The sequence below is a fragment of the Mobula hypostoma genome, chromosome 8 (genome assembly GCF_963921235.1).
Source record: "Mobula hypostoma chromosome 8, sMobHyp1.1, whole genome shotgun sequence".
NCBI classification, from domain to species: Eukaryota; Metazoa; Chordata; class Chondrichthyes; order Myliobatiformes; family Myliobatidae; genus Mobula; species Mobula hypostoma.
The window spans coordinates 19,851,636-19,873,622 of NC_086104.1; the positions used below are offsets into that span (position 1 = coordinate 19,851,636).

Consider the following 21,987-nt stretch of genomic DNA (forward strand, 5'->3'; position numbering starts at 1 on the left):
CCTCTGATGTTTGAACCTTCTCCCCATTTACACTATTGTTCCTTTGAACAAAATGCATTATTGTACATTTCCCAACGCTGCATTTCAAGAGCAGAGAGAAAGAAGGGGTTAGGGAGATGGGGGAAGAGAGGGCTAGAGAGAGAAATATAAAGGGAGATGGTTAGTAGGAGAGAGAGAGAGAGGGGGAGAGAGAGAGGGGGAGAGAGGGAGGGGGAGGGGGGAGAGGGGGGAGGGGGAGGGGGAGGGGGAGGGGGGAGGGGAGGGGGAAGGGGAGGGGGAGGGGGAGGGGTGGGGGAGGGAGAGGGGGAGGGGGAGGGGGAGGGGGAGGGAGAGGGAGAGGGAGAGGGAGAGGGAGAGGGAGAGGGAGAGGGAGAGGGAGGTAAACCATATATATGTTGTAACTGGGTTAACTGTCTGGACATGCCCCTCTGCTGACTGCCCCTGTGGCTCCTCCCACAGAGTCCTGTATAAAGGTGTTTCGCCTTACCCCTTCCCCTCAGTTCGGGGGCAGACACTCACCATGGAGGTCGAATTGTACAGCGAATAAAAGCCTTTCAGTATTCTACCCAACCTCAGTCTTTTGGAGTTATTGAAGGTGCGCTTTAGTTTTATTCGCTGTACATTTTAAAGCATGGAACACACACTGCGACCCGACAGGGTAGACCTCAATCCGCAAACGCCTGAAGCTGGAAACGCTTTCGAACTCCAGCTGGCCTGCTTCGAAGCGTACCTAGAGGAGATTAAAGCGACCAACCCCGTAGTGAAGCACAGAGTTCTACTCTCCAGGGTCAGTCCACGGGTCTATTCGCTGATCAGAGACCAGCAGAGCTACGACAGCCCGATGAGCCCCCTCAAAGGCCAATACCTGTGGCCGATAAACAGCGTCTATGCTCGGCATCGCTTAGCGACAAGGCAACAACGGCCCAGGGAATCAAGTGCTGAATTCATCTAGGCCCTAAGGACGATCGTGCGAGCCTGCAATTGCCAGGAGCTGACAGCAGCGCAGCATGCAGAGCTCCTAGTGAGAGACGCCTTCGTCACGGGGACCAGGTCAGTGTATATGCGCCAGCGGCTGTTGGAAAAAGCCGATCTTACCTTAAGTTCGGCGATCGAACTGGCCAACACGCTGGAGGCCGCTCTGCATAACTCTGAGGTTCTCCAGGCACGTGATCCCCCGCTGGCCTCGTGGGCGCCGCAGACCCCGCAACCCGCCGGTGAATCGACCTCGGCTGCCGCCAGTCGCGAGTCTGCGAAGTGCTACTTCTGAGGACTGGAGAAGCACTCCCGGAAACGCTGCGCGGCCTGACAAGCCACCTGTTCCAGCTGCGGAAAGAAGGGCCACTTCGCTAAGGTCTGTAAGTCCAAACCACGAGCGGGGTTGAGCAGCGCCGCGTGCGAGACGTGGGGGTCGCCATCTTGCCTGCCGCCATCTTCCCTGCAGGCCACCACCACGTGCGAGACATGTGGGCCGCCATTTTGCCTGCCGCCATCTTCCTTGTACGCCGCCACCACGTGCGAGACATGCGGGCGGCCATCTTGGTCGGCACCTCCTCCCACCGCCTACGACCAACGGGTGCTCACGGGGCACCCTACCGCGCCGGACCAATACAGCAACTCAACCCTGGCCTCTGTGACCCTTGACCAAAGCACTCCGCACCAGCTCGCAAGGTCAATGATGGACATCCTGGTGGAGGGGCGCAGGACAAGCTGCCTGTTTGACACAGGCAGCACGGAGAGTTTTATCCACCCGGCCACGGTGCAGCATTGTGGACTCATGATACGGCCGGTAAGTCAGAGGGTCACCATGGCTTCCAGGTCACATACAACAGACATCCAGGGGGGTTGTACAGTGACGCTAGTGGTGCAGGGCACAGAATGTCGAGACTTTACGTTACTGGTCATGTCTCAACTGTGTGCCCCTGTGCTGTTGGGGTTGGACTTCCAGAGCCACCTGAAAAGCGTGATAATGAAGTATGATGGGCCCCTCCCACCAATTACTGTCGTAAATCCCCAGTTTTGTAAGGATACGTCACATACCCCACTACTGACCACACACACACACTGACCCGTACATCCCACCCAACACCATGCCAACAGCCGCACTACCGACACCACATGCGGTCTCTCCACCCTCAAGATCCCTCCCCCACTGCTGTTCGCCAACCTGACCCCCGACTGTAAACCTGTGGCAACTAAAAGCAGGAGGTACAGCGCGGGGGACAGAGCTTTCATTAAGTCGGAGGTGCAGCGGCTGCTCAGGGAGGGGGTCATTGAGGCAAGCACAAGTCCTTGGAGGGTGCAGGTGGTCGTTGTTCGGAACGGGAAGAAGAATGGGATGGTCGTGGACTATAGCCAGACCATCAATAGGTTCACGCAGCTCAACGCGTACCCTCTACCCCGCATCGCGGATATGGTAAATCAGATAGCACAGTACAAGGTGTACTCGACCATAGACCTAAAATCCGCTTACCATCAGCTCCCCATCCACCGGGAGGACCGCCCTTACACTGCCTTCGAGGCAGACGGCAGGCTTTCTCACTTCCTGCGCGTCCCCTTCTGTGTCACGAATGGTGTATCTGTTTTCCAGAGGGCAATGGACCGGATGGTGGACCAGTGCCAGCTGAAGGCCACGTTCCCATATCTGGATAACATCACCATCTGTGGTCATGACCAGCAGGATCACAACAACAACCTCCAAAAATTTCTCCAAGCAGCCAAAGCCTTCAACCTCACCTATAACAAGGACAAATGTGTATTCGGGACCACCCGACTTGCTATCCTTGGGTGTGTCGTGGAGAATGGAGTCATTGGCCCTGACCCCGACCGTATGCGCCCCTTGTTGGAACTCCCTCTTCCCAACACCCTCAGAGCCCTCAAAAGGTGCCTGGGCTTCTTTTCATATTACGCCCAATGGGTCTCTAACTGTGCAGACAAGGCCCGCCCCCGGTCAAGTCCACCACATTCTCCCTCTCAGCCGAGGCCGGCGCGGCCTTCAACCACATGAAAGGGGACATTGCCAAAGCAGCAATGCATGTGGTGGATGAGGCCATTCCCTTCCAAGTGGAGAGTGACGCCTCCGACTTTGCGTTAGCTGCTACCCCCAACAAGGCGGGAAGACCAGTGGCGTTCTTCTCCCGTACTCTTCAAGGCCCGGAAATTCGGCACTCCGCGGTGGAGAAAGAGGCCCAGGCCACAGTGGAAGCTATTAGGCACTGGAGGCACTATCTCGCTGGCAAAAGGCTCACCCTGCTAAACTGACCAGCGCTCAGTCGCATTCATGTTTAATAACCAACAGCGGGGCAAAATCAAAAATGATAAAGTTCTGAGGTGGAGAATCAAACTCTCCACCTATAACTATGACATCATGTACAGGCCTGGGAAGCTCAATGAGCCCTCCAATGCCCTATCCCGGGGAACGTGCGCCAGCGCGCAGATCGACCGGCTATACGCCCTACATGTAGATCATTGCCACCCGGGGGTCATCCGGCTTTTCCACTTCGTGAAAGCCCGGAACCTGCCTTACTCCCTTGAGGAGATCAGGACGATGACCAGGGACTGCCTAGTCTGTGCAGAGTGCAAACCGCACTTCTACCGACCCGAAAAGGCACCACTCATAAAGGCCAGCCGCCCCTTTGAGCGACTGAGTGTTGACTTTAAGGGCCCCCTTCCCTCCACCGACCACAATGTGTACTTTCTTAATGTTATCGGCATGTATATGTGGTAAACCATATATATGTTGTAACTGGGTTACCTGTCTGGACACGCCCCTCTGCTGACTGCCCCTGTGGCTCCTCCCACAGATTCCTGTATAAAGGTGTTTCACCTTGCCCCTCCCCCTCAGTCCGGGGGCAGACACTCACCGTGGAGGTCGTATTGTACAGCGAATAAAAGCCTTTCAGTATTTTACCCAACCTCAGTCTTTTGGAGTTATTGAAGGTGCGTTTCGGAGAGGGAGAGGGGCAGGGAAAGGCGGGAGGGGAAGGGGAAGGAGAAGGGGGAGGGGGAGAAGGGGGAGGGGGAGAGGGAGAGGGGGGAGAGGGAGAGGGGGGAGAGGGAGGGGGAGAGGGAGAGGGGGAGGGAGAGGGGGAGGGAGAGGGGGAGGGAGAGGGGGAGGGAGAGGGGGGAGGGAGAGGGGGGAGGGAGAGGGGGGAGGGAGAGGGGGGAGGGAGAGGGGGGAGGGAGAGTGAGGGTTAGGGAGGGGGAGAGGGAGAGGGAGAAAGGGGGAGAGAGAAGTTATTGAGATGAATTAAGAAAATTTTGCAACGCCATCCTTGCTGAACATCAATGTCATAACCATTTTGAAGTTGCACCATGAAAAGATATTTTGGGCAGAACCTCACAGACTCAACCTGTAAATTAACTTCCTGAGAGTATTGCACAAGGCCTCCTACGTCCTGCTGCACCTCTGTCTGAGAAGTAAATTTCACGATGTTTCCTATTTCCCAGTGCTAAAATGTGTTCTTGGGTCCAGCTGCCACTTTGATCAGGTTAGATCCATGCTTACATCACAGCTATTTATTTATGTATGTCATCTGCAAAACCGCTTGGTTTAAGGTTTCATAAAAAAAACTCAATTGCAGAATATGATTTTGAAATATTAATAAAAAGGAATTTGACTTATTCAGACTTTAAGTAGCGGTTTTGGCACTGGGATTTTAACCAGGCCATTTTTTTTACATTTACATGGTCTGTTTGAATCTGTCAGCTTTTTTCATGCCTGAGTCAGCCATTCTGAGTTTAGCTGGTTGGCATAGATGTGGTTCTAGTGAAACACAACAAAACGTAAACTAACCGTCAGCAAAACTCATCAGAAAAGCATCTGATTACAGATTTCACACAAGCCTTTTATCAGAAACACTGAGCAATTTCCCTCCAATGTGGCAACATTTATATTTGCAAACAATTCAGTAATTTCTCCAGGGCCATTGGCAAACCCAGCATCTCAGATTACCGTTGAGAAGGTAGCAATCAGTGTTCTCCCAATGTGCTATTAGGAAGTATAATGCTGGCAAGATTTATTATAGAAAGTCACCAACTCAATATTATTCTGTCCCTTTATCAGCTTTGTACAATAAGCTTATTAAGAAAGGTAATTTCAGTTTAGCTGGAATTTACAATAGATCTTCTCTAATAACCAGGGCAGATAGTGAAGTGGCTATGAGGAAATCTATTGTTAAGCCTACATACAAACCAATGAATTGAAAGGTTGAGCATAGTAGGAATAATATTCTGAGCTGTGTCTATTTCAAAGCAAGGACTATTGTAGGAAAGGTGAATGAGCTCAGGGTATGGATCAGCATGTGGAAATATGATACTGTAGGCATTAGTGCAGGAGGGGCAGGATTGGCAGCTCAAAGTTCCGGGATCTGTTTTTTCAGATATGAAAGAGCTGGAGGGATAAAATGGGGTGGGGTGGTGTGACTAGACAGAGAAACTGTCAGGGCAGTGCTAAGACAGGACAGACAGGAGAGCTCATCTGCTGAGGCTAGCTGGGTTGAACTGAGGAATAAGTAAGGGATAATCACATTAATGACGTTATATTCTACATCACCCAGTAGTCAGTGGCATTTAGAGCAGTAAATTTGTAGACAGATCGCAGACAGTTGCAAGAAACATAAGGTTGTGGTAGTAGGTGATTCTAACTTTCTACATATTGACTGCAACTCCCGTACTGTTAAAGGACTAGATGGGATAGAGTTTGTCAAATCTGTTCAGGAAAGTTTCTTTGATCAGTACATAGTGTTCCCAACTAGAGACAGGGCAATACTAGAACAAGACAGGGAGGTGGCAGAAGTTTGTGTAGGAGACACTGCAATTAGTGATTATACTTCCATTAGTTTTAAGATGATTATGGAGAAGGATATGTCTGGTCTGCAAGTTCAGATTCTAAATTGGAGAAAGGCCAAATTTGACAGTGTCAGGAAGGATCAGGCAAGTGTAGACTGGGATAGGTTATTTTCTGGCAAAATGTAATTGGTAAGTGGGAAGGCTTCAGCACTGACATCTTGAGAGTACAGAGTTTGCATGTTCCTGTCAGAATAAAAGGCAAGGCTAACAGGTGTAAGAAACCTTGATTTTCAAGCGATATTGAGGCCATAGTTAAGAAGAAGGAGGAGGTACGTTGCAGCTATAGACAGCAAGGAACAAATGAGGTACTTGAGGAGTATTAGAAATGCAAGAAAATGCTTAAGAGGGAAATCAGGCAGGCTAAAAGAAAGTGGATGTTAAATAAATGAGAATTCCAAAGAGTACAAAGATAGCAAGTGACAAAATTGATCCTCTTGAAGATCAGTGGGGTCATCTATGGCAGCAGTCCCCAACCACCGGGCCGCGAGGAAACGATACGAGTCAGCAGCACCTTTCCTCATTCCCTGTCACGCACTGTTGAACTTGAACATAGGGTTGCCAACTGTCCCATATTTGCTGGGACATCCCATATATTGGGCTAAATTGGTCTGCCCATACGGGACCGCCCTTGTCCTGTATTTCCCCCGCTAAGGTACAGCATTCCTATGAAACCTTTCGTGCCGAAATGGCGTAAAGCGAAGAAGCAATTACCATTAATTTATATGGGAAATATTTTTGATCGTTCCCAGACCCAAAAAATAACCTACCAAATCATACCAAATAACATATAAAACCTAAAATAACTCTAACATATAGTAAAAGCATTAATGATATGATAAATACACAGCCTATATAAAGTAGAAGTAATGTATGTACAGTATAGTCGGGAAGATTAAGCCAAAACCGATTTGTGGAAAAAAAATCCGCATGTACGCGCATGCGCACATCACGCATGCACACACAGGTGTCCACACGAGGCTTCATGGTCATGGTAGTCTTTCTCGGGGTAAACACAAAAGCCCCGTCAACACACACAAAAAATGCTGGTGAACGCAGCAGGCCAGGCAGCATCTATAGGAAGAGGCACAGTCGACGTTTCGGGCCGAGACCCTTCGTCAGAATTTGACTGCTACTTTTGTCCCTTGTTTGGGAGTGAGAAAGTTGGCAACCCTAACTGTAAAAGACATGTTGAGGTGAGTTTAACCCCACTTGAACACCCCTCCCCCCTCACCCGGTCGGCAAAAATATTGTCAATATGAAACCGGTCCGCGGTGCAAAAAAGGTTGGGGACCCCTGTTCTATGGTGAAGCCCCAAGAGTAGGGCAAAACCTTAAATGGATTTTTTGCATCTGTATTTACTTGGGAGATGGACACAGAGCCTATAGAAGTGAGGCAAAACTGCAGTGAAGTCATGTACAGTGTATCAATTTTAGAGGACAAGGTGCTTGCCGTCTTGAGGCAAATTAGGGTAGATAAATCCCCAGGGTCTGAAAATATGTTTCCTTGGACCTTGTAGGAAGATAGTGCAGAACTTGAAGGATCCCTGGCAATGATATTTAAAATGTCCTTAGCCACAGGTGAAATGCTAGAGGATTGGAGGATAGCCAATAAGGTGTCACACGTGAGCCTGCTTAACAAGATAAAACCCTCTTGCATTACAGGAAAGATACTGGCATGGATAGAGGAATAGCTGACAAGCAGGAGGCAGTAAGAGAGAATAAAGGGGGCTTTTTCTGGTTAGCTACAAGTGACCAGTGGTGTTCCTCAGGGGTCAGTACTGGGACCACTATTGTTCACAAGGCTTGTCAGTGATTGAGAAACATAGAAACATAGAAAACCTACAGCACAATACAGGCCCTTTGGCCCACAAAGTTGTGCCGAACATGTACCTACCTTAGAAATTACTAGGCTTACCCATAGCCCTCTATTTTTCTAAGCTCCATGTAACTATCCAGGAGTCCCTTAAAAGGCCCTATCGTATCCACCTCCACCACCAATGCCGATAGCCCATTCCATGCGTTCGCCACTCTCTGCGTAAAAAACTTACCCCTGACATCTCCTCTGTACCTACTCCCCAGCACCTTAAACCTGTGTCCTCTTGTGGCAGCCATTTCAGCCCTGGGAAAAAGCCTCTGACTATCCACATGATCAATGCCTCTCATCATCTTATACACCTCTAGCAGGTCACCTCTCATCCTCCGTCACTCCAAGGAGAAAAAGCCGAGTTCATTCAACCTGCTTTCTTAAGACATGCTCCTCAATCCAGGCAACATCCTTGTAAATCTCCCCTGCACCCTTTCTGTGGCTTCCACATCCTTCCTGTAGTGAGGCGACCAGAACTGAGCACAGTACTCCAAGTGGGGTCTGACCAGGGTCCTATATAGCTCCAACATTACCTCTTGGCCTCTAAATTCAGTTCCACAATTGATGAAGGCCAATACACCGTACACCTTCTTAACCGCAGAGCCAACCTGCCAAGAGTCTTACCGTTAATACTATGTTGTGCCATCATATTTGACCTACCAAAATGAACCACTTCATACTTATCTGGTTTGAACTCCATCTGCCACTTCTCAGCCCAGTTTTGCATCCTATCAACGTCCCGCTGTACCCTCTGACAGCCCTCCACACTATCCACAACACCTCCAACCTTTGTGCCATCAGCAAACTTAATAACCCATCCCTCCACTTCCTCATCCAGGTCAATTATAAAAATCACGAAGAGTAAGGGTCCCAGAACAGATCCCTGAGGCACACCACTGGTCACCGTCTACAACCACTCTTTGCCTTCTGTGAGCAAGCCAGTTCTGGATCCACAAAGCAATGTCCCCTTGGATCCCATGCCTCCTTACTTTCTCAATAAGCCTTGCATGGGGTACCTTATCAAATGCCTTGCTGAAATTCATATACACTACATCCACTTCTCTTCCTTCATCAATGTGTTTAGTCACATCCTCAACAAATTCAATCAGGTTTGTAAGGCATGACCTGCCCTTGACAAAGCCACTTTGACTATTTCTAATCGTATTATATCTCTCCAAATATTTATAAATCCTGCCTCTCAGGATCTTCTCCACCAACTTACCAACCACTGAAGCAAGATTCACTGGTCTATAATTTCCTGGGCTAGCTCCACTCCCTTTCTTGAATAAAGGAACAACATCCACAACTCTACAATCCTCTGGAGCCTCTCCCGTCTGCTTTGATGATTCAAAGTTCATCGCCAGAGGCTCAGCAATCTCCTCCCTCGCCTACCACAGTAGCCCTGGGGTACATCTCATCAGGTCCCGGTGACCTATCCAACTTGATGCTTTCCAAAAGCCCCAGCGCATCCTCTTTCTTAATATCTACATGCTCAAGCTTTTCGGTCTGCTGCAAGTCATCACCACAATCACCAAGATCCTTTTCCTTCATAGTGAATACTGAAGTAAAGTACTCATTAAGTACCTCTATTTCCTCCAGTTCCATACACACTTTCCCGCTGTCACACTAGATTGGTCCTATTCTTTCACATCTTATCCTCTTGCTCTTCACATACTTGTAGAATGCCTTGGGGTTTTCCTTAAATTTAGATTTAGATCATGGAATTGGTGGCTTTGTGGCAAAGTTTGCAGATGATACAAAGATAGGTGGAGGGGTAAGCAGAACTGAGGAAGCAATCTGAATGCAGAAGGACTAAGACAAATTGGAAGAATGGGCAGATGGAATAGAGTGTTGGGAAATATCTGATGAGACATTTTGGTAAAAGGAACAAAAATGCAGACTATTATCTAAATGGAGAGAAAATTCAAACATCAGAGGTGCAAAGGGACTTAGGAGTCATTGTGCAAGACGCCCAGAAAGTTAATTTACAGGTTGAGTCTGTGGTAACGAAGGCAAATGTGATGTTGGCATTTATATCAAGGGGAATAGAATATAAAAGGAGAAAATGCTGAGGCTTTATAAGAAACTAGTCAGGCTGCACTTGGGAGTATTGTCAACAGTTTTTGACCCTATATCTCAGAAAGGATGTGTTGTCATTGGAGAGAGTCCAGAGGAGGTTCATGAGGATGATTCCCAGAATGAAGGGGTTAACATATGGGAAGTGTTTGGAAGCTTTGGAACTGTACTCACGGGAATGTAGAAGAATGTGGGCGGATCTCATTGAAACCTACTGAATACTGACAAGGTAAGGTGGATGTGGAGAGGAGATTCCTATAGTGCGGGTATACAGAACTAGAGGGCTCAACCTCAACATTGAGGGCTGACCTTTTAGAACAGAGGTAAGGAGGAATTTTTTTTTTTATAGCCAGAGAGTAGTGAATTTGTGGAATGCTCTGGTTCAGACGGTGGTGGAGGCCAGGTCCATGGGTATATTTAAGGTGGAAGTTGGTAGTTCCCTGATTGGTCAGGGCATCAGAGGATATGGCGAGAAAGCAGGTATATGGGGTTGAGTGGGATCCAGGATCAGCCATGATGGAATGGTGAAGCAGACTCGATGGGCTGAATGGCTTAATTCTGTTCCTATGTCTTATGGTGTTATGGTCTTAATATTGTTCTGCTGTTTAAGAAAGGCTCTAAAAATAAACTGGGAAATAAGAGGCTGGTGAGCAGATATACAAGTATCTGAATAGACAGAGGCTGATTAGGAATAGTCAACATGGCTTTTTGTGTGGTACGTCATGCCTAAACAATGTTATAGAGTTTTTTACGGAGGCTACCAAGAAAATCAATAAATGACAATGGATAATGTCTAGATGGACATTGGTAAGGCATTAGACAAGGCCCTACATGGAGGTTGATCAACAAGGTTCAATCACTTGGTATTCACAATGAGGTTGTAAATTGGATTCAAAACTAGCTTTGTGGGAGAAGAAAAAGAGTGGAGGTAGATGTCTCTCTGACTGGAGGCCAGTGACTAGCGGTGTGCCACAGCGATCAGTTCTGGGCCATTGTTGTTTGTTATCAATACCAACACTCTGGATGATAATGGGGTTAACTGGATCAGTAAATATATGGTAAACACCAAGACTGGGGTTGTAGTGAGCAGCAAGATCTAAACCAGTGGTCCCCAACCACCGGGCCGTGAAGCATGTGCTACTGGGCCGCGAGGAAACAATATGATTTGGCAATATGAAACAATATGAGTCAGCTGCACTTTTCCTCATTCCCGGTCACGCACTGTTGATCTTGAACATAGGGTTGCCAACTGTCCCGTATTAGCCGGGACATCCTGTATATTGGGCTAAATTGGTTTGTCGCATACAGGACAGCCCTTGTCCCGTATTTCCCCCGCTAAGGTACAGCGTTCCTATGAAACCATTCGTAACATAAGCCGAAATGGCGTAAAGCGAAGAAGCAATTACCATTAATTTATATGGTAAAAAATTTTGAGCGTTCCCAGACCCAAAAAATAACTTACCAATTCATACCAAATAACACATAAAACCTAAAATTACACTAACATATAGTAAAAGCAGGAATTATATGATAAATACACAGCCTATATAAAGTAGAAAGAACGTATGTACAGCATAGTTTCACTTAACAGAATCGGGAAGATTAAGCCAAAACCGATTTGTAGGAAAAAAATCAGCACATCACGCATGCTCACACAGGTGCCCGCACAAGGCTTCATGGTCATGGTAGTCTTTCTCGGGGTAAACACAAGTGTCCCATATTTGACTGCTGCTTTTGTCCCTTATTTGGGAGTGAGAAAGTTGGCAACCCTAACTGTAAAAGACATGTTGAGGTGACTTTAACCCTACATGAACAATCACCCCCCCACCCGTCGGCTGGTCCACAAGAATATTGTCAATATTAAACCGGTCCGCGGTGCAAAAAAGGTCGGGGACCCCTGATCTAGACCAGCTGGAAAAATGGCAGATGTAATCTAATGCAGACAAGTGTGAGGTGTTGCTGTATTGCTCTATGACTCTATGTCTCTAACCATGCAAGCTAGTAGCACCTATTTGTTTTGTATACTTATAATTTAATTTTAGTTATTGGCTATTGAAGGGAGTGTTGCACAGACAGTAAGTGAAGACTGAACTCACAGTGTATACACTGAGGAGAGGATGAAGATACCAAGAAGAGGAGAAAAGTCTTATGCTTCATCTGAAGATGAAGAATAATACCAAATCCATAAGACCATAAGACACAGAGCAGAATTAGGCCATTCAGTCCATTCAGTCTGCTCTGTTATACCATCATGGCTGATTAGCAGGAGCCAGAGATTAAATTTGTAAAAATATCGCAACACTTTTGGAACCTCAGCTGGTACAACAGGAAACAAAACTTGGAGCCATTCCACTTCACGGCCAAACAAGAATTCCATTGTGTAAAAAGGCTGGAGATATCCTTCACACTTTTGCAAAGTGATACCATTGTCATTCTCCAAGGCACACTTCAGAAATGTGTGTCTACTGTAATAGCTTTATTGTTATTGCAAAAACTGCTTCAGTGCCAACAGAACAGAAGTAAAATATGTTCACTTCGCTTTCAAATCAAGTCTGAGGTAACTATCCATAACAATATTTCAGCTATTATTAAGTGCAGTGAAACCATATATTACAGTCTGGGCTAGGTGTTAACATGTAGAACACAAATCCAAAAACAATCTTTCCAAATGTTTCCACTTATGTTTGTTCCTTCTATTTCCCAAAGAATGTACCACAAAGAAGATAAGGTTACTTCATTCTCCATACCTGGAGGGTCAGGGAAAAGGCACTCCCCTGTCATTGGGTTAAACTCCTGTATATCGTCAGCACAGACGCAGAGGAATGAGCCTTCCACGTTTTCACAGAGAGCCTCTCCACACACTTCCCCAAGTATTTCGCATTCATTTATATCTGGAAAATAGTGCAGCGACAACGTTAATAGAGTAAGGGGCAGATCCGTTCCCATGTTTCACCAGGGGCAGAAGTTTGGCTGCTTTGTGGTATTTAAGGGTCATTTCAGCTCCCTCCCCCACTGCCACCAATTTCACAGACAGTCCTCACTGCTCTTTCTGTACCTCTAGGTCAGGGTTTCCTGGACCCCTTAATTAATGGCACAGGTCCATGGCATAAAAAAGGTTGGAAACCCATGCTCTGGGTCAATATGAATGTATTAAACAACATTACTCTGCCACAAAGGCCACTACCAGCACCTAGTAGTGCGATCCCATCTATCCCTTTCAAATGCTCTTTTCTCCGAACCCTGCAAATGAGTTAATTGTAGCGTAACCCAATTAATTTCCTTTCACTTCACGTGCCCAAGTTACTCATGACCTTTAACCAGGCAAATGGTGGGGTGGGAGGCATCACCTTCACATGAAATGCAGAAAGAAAGCACATTGCTTCTGTGCTCCTTCCAGTGACACTGTCTGACAGACAGGGATAAAGCACCTTTCTCCCCTTCAGTCACGGTGCAATGGGGAACACTGGGGGTAGAGATGGGTGGCAAAAAGTACAAAAGAAATTGTTTGCAGAAATGTGAATAAATGCACTGCGCTGCTGAGCTGAAGCAGATGCACTGCTGTTTATTCCACTTCGTCACATTCTGGAGTCCATTTATTTTTCTTTAAATGCTAATGTCACCCAGGAGGCCATAATGTTCCAAAACCAGCAGCTATCAGCACAAGATCTTCAGATTGTAAAATTATAGCAATAAGCTCATCTATTCTTGGTTTACAAACAGCAATAAAAAAGCTATTTTGAGCTTGATATTAAAGTTTGATCTATCCATGGAAGATTATATTACACTGCTTCTGAAGTCGCACACAGCACAGAGACTGATATGGACTGATACCACTTCAAAGTTCAAAGTAAATTTTATTATCAAAGTACATATATGTCAGCACATACAACTCTGAGATTCATCTTCCTGTGGGCATACTCAACAAATCCATAAAACAGTAACTATAACAGGATCAATGAAAGATCAACCAGAGTGCAGAAGACAACAAACTGTGCAAATGCAAATATAAATAAATAGCAATAAATAATGAGATAATGAGATAAAGATTCCTTAGAATGAGATCATTGGTTTTGGGAACATTTCAATGGGGGGAAGCAAGTGAGTGTAGTTATCCCCTTTTATTCAAGGCTGTGGTGTAGTAACTGCTCCTGAACCTGGTGGTGAGAGCCCTGGGGCTCATGTACCTTCTACCTGATGGCAGCAGTGAGAAGAGAGCAAGATTTGAGTGGTGGGGATCTCTGCTGATGGATGCCGCTTTCCAGTGACAGCATTTCATGTAGATGTGCTCAATGGTTGGAAAGGCTTTACCCATGATGTACTGGGCCGAATCCACCATCTATTGTACAATTTTCCATTCAAAGGCATTGGTGTTTCTGTAACACGCTGTGATATAGCCAGTCAATACACTCTCCACTACACACTTAGACGAGTTTGTCAAGGATTTAGATGTCATGCCGAATCTCTACAGACTCCTCAGGAAGTATAAGTATTCCTTCACAATTCCATTTACATGCCGGGTCCAGGACAGGTCCTCTGAAATAGTAACACCCGGGAATTTAAAGCTGCCAACCATCTCCACCTCTGACCCTCCGATGAGGACTGTCTCATGGACCTCTGGTTTCCCTCCCCTGGTCTATAATCAGTTCCTGGGTCTTGCTGACTTTACGAACTCCGGTATCATAAAGCTTCAGGCCAATTGGAGGAAGCTCAAATCAACAGAGCAGCAATAGGCTATTTGACCCCAGAGACTGTATGGACATTCACAAAGATGGTCGACCTAGCCTCATTCCTTGCCTGTCTCTGCTCCTCTACTTCCATCCCCTAATCCCTTTACTAACTATCGTTCTCCAGCTTAAAATGAACAACTGACCAAACATGAGCCTGGTATTTTCAAACAAGAATTCCAAGTTCCTACCACTTCTGACTAGAGCCAGTGGAATTGTTCCCCTACATTACATCCTTAGCAACTTGAAAAGTTCAATCAAAGCACCCAGGATGTCAGCCAATGGAGACTAAACTTCCAAAAGAAGAGCAAGGGGCCTATAAGGAAGGAGTAGGAAATAAGTGTAATGATAACATTGTGACAGAATACTGAATAAAATTTTATTAACAAGAAAATTATGCATAATTGTGCATAGTACTGTTGAAAAATAACTTCCATGAAAAATGCTTCTTTTAACCTACAGTTACTAAAGACTATATTAAGCAACACACATCAAAGTTGCTGGTGAACGCAGCAGGCCAGGCAGCATCTCTAGGAAGAGGTACAGTCGACGTTTCAGGTCGAGACCCTTCATCAGGACTAACTGAAGGAAGAGTGAGTAAGGGATTTGAAAGTAGGAGGGGGGGGGGAGATCCAAATTGATAGGAGAAGACAGGAGGGGGAGGGATGGAGCCAAGAGCTGGGCAGGACTATATTAACCTATTTCTGCATTTAAAGCTTGCCCGCCTAGCATTGGAAAGGTTTAGGCATAACTTTTCAGCTGTGAAAGAATTTCCTCCTTTTCTCTGACCCTCTCAGTTGGTCTGGTGCTTCTTGAAGCAGGTGCTTTCTGTCTTTGGAACCACCCCTGACCTCAGTCACTCTATTTACTTGAGAGATGATGCTCTGTGACAGCTCAGTGCAGCGCAGGGCAGGGCAGGGGCCCTGAGCTTTCCAGAAGGAAGCCCCAGCTTCTACATGTACTTTGATGACACAATGTGGGCACTTTAGTCATCCTGACTGAAGACTGTAGTTTGCGAAGTGACACACAGGCAACAAAATGATGGACAGCCTGTTATAATATACAGTGTTGCAGGATGTAATTGGAGCACTGGGATTTCACACTCGAGATATACACATAGAACCATAGAACCATAGAACACTATAGCACAGAAACAGGCTTTTTGGCCCTTCTTGGCTGTGCCGAACCATTTTTCTGGCTCATCCCACTGACCTGCACACGGACCATACCCCTCCATACACCTCCCGTCCATGTACCTGTCCGAGTTTTTCTTAAATGTTAAAAGTGACCCTGCATTTCCCACTTCATCTGGCAGCTCATTCCACACTCCCAACACTCTCTGTGTGAAGAAGCTCCTTCTAATGTTCCCTTTAAACTTTTCCCCCTTCACCCTTAATCCACGTCCTCTGGTTTTTTTCTCCCCTTGCCTCAGTGGAAAAAGCCTGCTTGCATTCACTCTATCTATACCCATCATAATTTTATATACCTCTATCAAATCTCCCCTCATTCTTCTACGCTCCAGGGAATAAATTCCTAACCTATTCAACCTTTCTCTGTAACTCAGTTTCTCAAGTCCCGGCAACATCCTTGTAAACCTTCTCTGCACTCTTTCAATCTTATTAATATCCTTCCTGTAATTTGGTGACCAAAACTGCACACAATACTCCAAATACAAGAATATCAATATTAGTACGAGAATTCGAGGCTAAAGACCCTAGCCTTGCTAGTTCTTCAGGATAAAAGGTTATACTAGCACCTCCATCATCCCACAAGTGGAGTAACCATTTGGCCAGCGATTCCCCGAACCTTCATTTAAAATGAGCAGCCATCTCAGATAGCTCCTTATCATTATACTTCTTGCACTCGAGAGGCTGTATTCTCGGCTGCCCATGGACATTTTTCTCAGAAGTCACCACAGCAGGCCGAGCCTGCAACGGTTCTGGGGCAAAAGCAGTTTCCCCCTCACCAAAGGACCCATTATCACTATCATCATACCATATATCCCCATCCCAGGTGTCTGGGTCTCCCCTGGATAGCAACATCAATCTTATCTTCATGGGATCGGGGTATAGTTCTGGCAGCAGGCCGCCTCCTGATGTTTAATTTGCACTAGCCTACATGCCATCTTAATTCCCTTCTCCTCAGCTTCCTGTGCCCTATTCTGATCTTGACAGAATGAGAAGCATTTAGCCAGTGAAAGCAATTTTTTTTTCTTTAACAGTCTGCACAACACGCCAAATGTCTAAAGTGCGTTTTGCTTGAGAAGGTATTTTATCAAACCACGCAGCGTGCGCGTATCAGACACCAGACAGCATATCCGGCCGTAGATATTTTGTGGTCACCCGGTTCTCAGCAGACTTGAGCTCCAGACTTGAGTTTTATCCTGCAGATTTACATTTTCTTCCCTTTTGTTTTTTTAACAAATAAATTCAGCTTTCATATAGGATTAATTCAGCTTCGTAAATGTCAGGAAATAAATTCCATTTGACGAGCTGTAGCAGCAGCTGCAGCAAGATACAAATTAACACCCACTCTATGTTTAATAAGCAGGTTCTTTTCTCTCCCCAAAAGTATTCAATTACTGTAGACTTAAGACGGCTTTTTAAGATCGCTATACTTCACTAAGTGTTTCCAATCCCCCTTGCCAAGCCCAATATAATTCTGAAAACCCTTCCCCTTTTCACAATTTTCCAAAAACTACACTCTAAAAGGAATGATTGGATCTTGACCTAGCTGGCATGAATGCCAAGATACAAATGTTCCCTATTCCCATCCCCCCTCCCACCAACAGTCTTGTGCTGGAATGAAAATCTGTCAAGAATCCCAATGGCCGTGATCAGTAAGAATGCCTGGTTCTGTCTTCTGTGGCTGAGCAACAACATTGCAAAGGCAGATGATGAAGAATGGTTACCTGGACCAGATACTGTGGGCAAACAATCTGAACAGGTTCACTAACTTCATATTTAAAATGAACATCAATTACCCTTTGTGAAAAGAATGCCAAATGTATACACCCTCCACATATGAACTGTTTCTTAACATCATTTTGTAAGGGGGAGAGTTGGACATGTGCTCACGATGCTCCTGGCCAATATCAGGCTAAGCAGACTCGAACCTGCTTAGTGTTTGGTTGGGAGAACACCTGGGCTGCAAACTGGCTGCCCGGGCAAACAGATCATCTCAGTAGCAGCCTGAATTCATGCCTGAACAAGTAGCGCAGTCACACTAGACATGCCTTTAATAAATACATACCCTTGAAAGAGACAGCTCTAGTTTTGAGACCCTGCCTCCCTAGTCCTTAACTCCTCTCCAAAATGGAACAGTGCTCCCTACATACTTCAACTGTTTCCCTTCTTATCTGGAAAGTGGCAATCAATTTGCCCCTTAATCCACATTCCACGGAAGACAACCCTAGTTTGAGTAATTTTAGCCATCTATCATTTCCACAGATCTACAATGCATTCTCCATTTAGGTGCAGTTTCCAGAACCATTCACAGTACCCTGGTGGTCTCGCCAGAGCTGTCTGTGACTATACTCACCCCTTGTTTTCAGTCCTAAATACAAAGGTCACTATTCTATGGGAATTTAATTACATTCTGTGCTTGTCCATAACATTGTAATGACCTTTATAGATTTATCTTATTCAAGCCTCTTTGAATTTTCTTTAGGTAACCTGAAGAAGCAGAGCTTCGGATGATGGCGCCTAATGGCGACTCCTTGCTTGCATCTTTGGAAACAGCTCGGTTTCTGTCTTTACTGTCTCTTTTTTTTCCCCTTTTCAGGGTTGTTTTGAAGAACCTAACCTGGAGTTACACGCTGACCGATTCTTTGCGGAAATGGCACCTACTGTCAGGGCCTCACGACCGGCCGCTTTCGATATGCCAAGGATGCGGCCTGGAAGACTAGCACGCCTTCAGGGTGCCAAATTTTCGTGGCTCTGGAGGCGGGTGGATTCAAGGCTGGTGTGTCCTGGAAGAAGGAAGTTCAAAAGCAGCAAGTTGGCTGCTGGCTGTGTGCCCAGACGCCCAAGTTCTTTGGGTACAGAGCTTGGAAAAAACAACGCAACAGATTTTTAATACCATAAATCAGCGAGTTGTTTTGTTATGTCTCCTCTCTCACTTTGAAACAGGGACATCTCTTTTTCCCTTATTAGGGGGAGAGAGAGCCTGAGGTTTGTCGAATTACTGGGTGAATGAGTAGTCTTTGGGTACTGCAAGTCTGTGTTTTTATTGATGCTTTGCTGCACACTCGAGTGCTCGGTGGAGGGCGCAGATGGTTTTTTGCCGGTGGGGGAGGGGGGCCGTTGCTTTGCTGCTGCTTATGTGTGGAAGGGGGAGCTGGGGGGACTTCGGGATTCTGACATTTAAATGTTATTCATTCTTTAGGGCACTCCTCTGTTTTCATGGATGTTTGCGAAGAAAAAGAATTTCAGGATGTGTATTGTATACATTTCTCTGACATTAAATGTACCTATTGATGTGCTTAAGATCTTTGTGTAGTTATACTGGTGACTGTTAATTTCTATATTTTCATTTGCAGAGCTAGCTGGATCTGGGCCGTACCCTCCAAATATCCGGACCTGCCTCTCGGTTTTTTGCACTACCTTACTTTCCCTTTTCTATTTTCTGTTTATGATTTATAATTTAAATTTTTACTATTTACTATCGATGTGTACCCCAGGGAGTGTGAAGCGCAGAATCAAATATCGCTGAGATGATTGTACGCTCTAGTATCAATTGTTTGGCAACAATAAAGTACAAGTATAAGTAGCCATGACCATCTTATGAGAGAAGCAGAGGCACAGAGCAGAAACAAAATTGAAGAAATCCTCTACCATCTCATAATCAAGAAAAAAAAAATCACTAGCCATGTGAACAAGATGTAACCTTTCCTCACTGAGTGATATTCTCTCTGCTCCAGGCTTGTGGCCATACCTAGCCATCCTTTCTGTCCATTCTCACTGCTTCCCTTCCATATCAGGTTGTCATACAAATGTAAGGGACAGAAGCAGCTTACTGCATCCATGCCATTTGCAAAGCCTACAGTACCTACGCTAATCCCATATGCCCACATAAGGCCTGGGTCCCTCTCCTCCCTCCCTATCCACCTGTTCAACCACCTTGTAAACTTTGAAATACTAACTGCCTCTACTGCCTTCTCTGGTAGCACATCGTTGTTGAACTTGGATGAGAATGGACAAGGGTGGTTGGTAAGTTTGCAGATGATACTAAAGCAAGTGGTACCAAAGACAGTGAAGAAAGTAATGAGAAATTACATGGTGAATCTCAATAAACTAGGCAAGTGGGCTGAAAAATGGAAAATGATGTTCAATAAGTGGGAGATACTGCATTTTGGGAAATTTGACTTTTCACAGTGAATGTTACAGTCTTGGTCTTGGGACTTGTAGAACAAGTACTGGTTCCCTTAAAGTGGTATCAGAAGCAGACAGAATAGTGAAGTTTGGCATACTGGCCTTAATCAGTCGGGGTTGGAAAGTTATATTGCGGTTGTACAAGACTGGTGAGACTACATTGGATTATTATGCATGGTTTTGGTTAGTCTGTTAGAGGAAAGAAGTCAGTAAGCTGGAGAGTGTGCAAAGAAGATTAATGAGAATGTTGCCAGCAGCGGCTGAGATGTAGAGATATGTTTGGTAGGCTAGGACCTTGTTCCTGAGGGATGACTTTATAGAGGTGTATAAAATCATGTGGGGCATAGATAGACAGAATGCATGCAGTTTATCCTCCCAGATAAGAGGAATCAAAACTGAAGGGCAAAGGGTTATGGTAAGAGGGGAAAGATTTTAAAACTACCTGTAGGGCCATTTTTCATACAAAGGGTGTTGCTTACACAGAATGAGCTGCCCGAGGAAGTGGTTGAGGTTAACACAGTAACAACATTTAAAAAGTACTTGGACAGGTACTGTACATGGATAGTAAAGTAATGGATAGTAATGGCCTTTTCTCCTTGGAGCAATAGAAAATGAGAGGTGACCTGATAGAGGTGTATAAGATGATAAGGGGCATCGATCGTGTGGATAGTCAGAGGCTTTTTCCCAGGGCTCAGATGACTAACACAAGGGGGCATAGTTTTAAGGTGCTTGAAAATAGGTACAAGGGGGATGTCAGAGGTAGGTTTTTCCACAGAGAGTGGTGGGTGCGTGGAATGCACTGCCACCGACAGTGGTAGAGGCGGATACAATAGGGTCTTTTAGGAGACTCATAGATAGGTACATGGAGCTTAGAAAAATAGAGGGCTATGCAGTAGGGTAATTCTAAGCAGTCTCTAGAGTAGGTTACATGGCCAGCATAACATTGTGGGCTGAAGGGCCTGTAATGACCTGTAGATTTCCATGTTCTATGTTCTACGTAAAGGTTAATCTGCCAAATGGAGGCAAATGGGACTAGTTTACATGGGTAACACACACAAAATTCTGGAGGAACTCAACAAGTCAGGCAACATCTATGAAGTGTAATAAACTGTTGATGTTTCAGAATGAGACCTCTTATCAGGACTAACTTGAAAAATCCATTCTTTCTAATCCAGTTTAGGAAATTTAACACCTCAGGGCACATCCTGATCAATTTTTACTCAGCCATCACTGAGTGTTGTGACCAGCTCTGATACCGTGTGGGTTCCTGCCACCTCCACCCTCTCCAAGTCCAGGTTGCAGTGAGTGGTCTTTTCAACTGAGAAGATCATTGGGGATTCAGCTACCGATATTAAAAGTCCTTTTCATCGCCAGAGTGAAGAAAAAAGCTGAAAAAATGACTGCTGACTTCACCCACCCTAGCAGTCACCTGCTCACCAAATTGCCATCAGGGAGATGCTACAACTCCATCACCACCAGGGCTAAATGTCACCTCCAAAGCTTCTTTCCTGTAGCTATCCAGTTTCTCAATAAAACTCATTCAGGTCTAATACCCTAACTGTCCCTGCACAACATCTGTTACATGATCTTTCATGCTCTCCTTCTGCTAATAATTGAGTCTGTTCATATGTTCACATTTACTTAAGTTTGATTATTGAATGTTTGCACGTGACCATTCTGCTAAGTGTTGATTGCTTATGGCTGCTTGCACTATTGTCTTGTAAATTGTTGATTATTATTGTGTTGTCTGTTACGGTATTGTCCTGTGTTTTATGCCTGGCACCGAACCACAATCAATTGTGCTATGTTTCACATACTGGCAATACAGTGATTCTGATTCTGAACTTACCTGGATATCTTGGTGAGTATGGATGAATTGGGCCGTAGGGCCTGTTCCCAAGCTGCATTACTCTATGGTTCCATACTCTCTACAGAAGTGACTCCATCCAAAATATATTTTGCAAACAACAAATATCTCCTCACCACGTGTTACAGATTTCTAGTCTATAAAGCATCCATCCATCACATTCCTCTACCACTCATTGCTCAAGCAATTTTGGTCTGGTGTGGGGAGGGTGAGGGGGCTACTGCACAGGATCGATGGA

The 21,987-nt window shown here is 45.6% G+C and overlaps 1 protein-coding gene across 6 annotated transcripts in view; it reads right to left on the minus strand.

Annotated features, from left to right (window-relative positions):
* ltbp1 (latent transforming growth factor beta binding protein 1) overlaps positions 1 to 21,987 on the minus strand; it is a 463,174-nt gene that overhangs the window by 82,799 nt on the left and 358,388 nt on the right. For all 6 annotated transcript variants that reach the window (XM_063055533.1, XM_063055535.1, XM_063055537.1 and 3 more), the window contains one exon: positions 12,534 to 12,677. In XM_063055533.1, the coding sequence (XP_062911603.1) occupies positions 12,534 to 12,677 (144 nt within the window). The remainder of the gene's footprint in view (positions 1 to 12,533; positions 12,678 to 21,987) is intronic.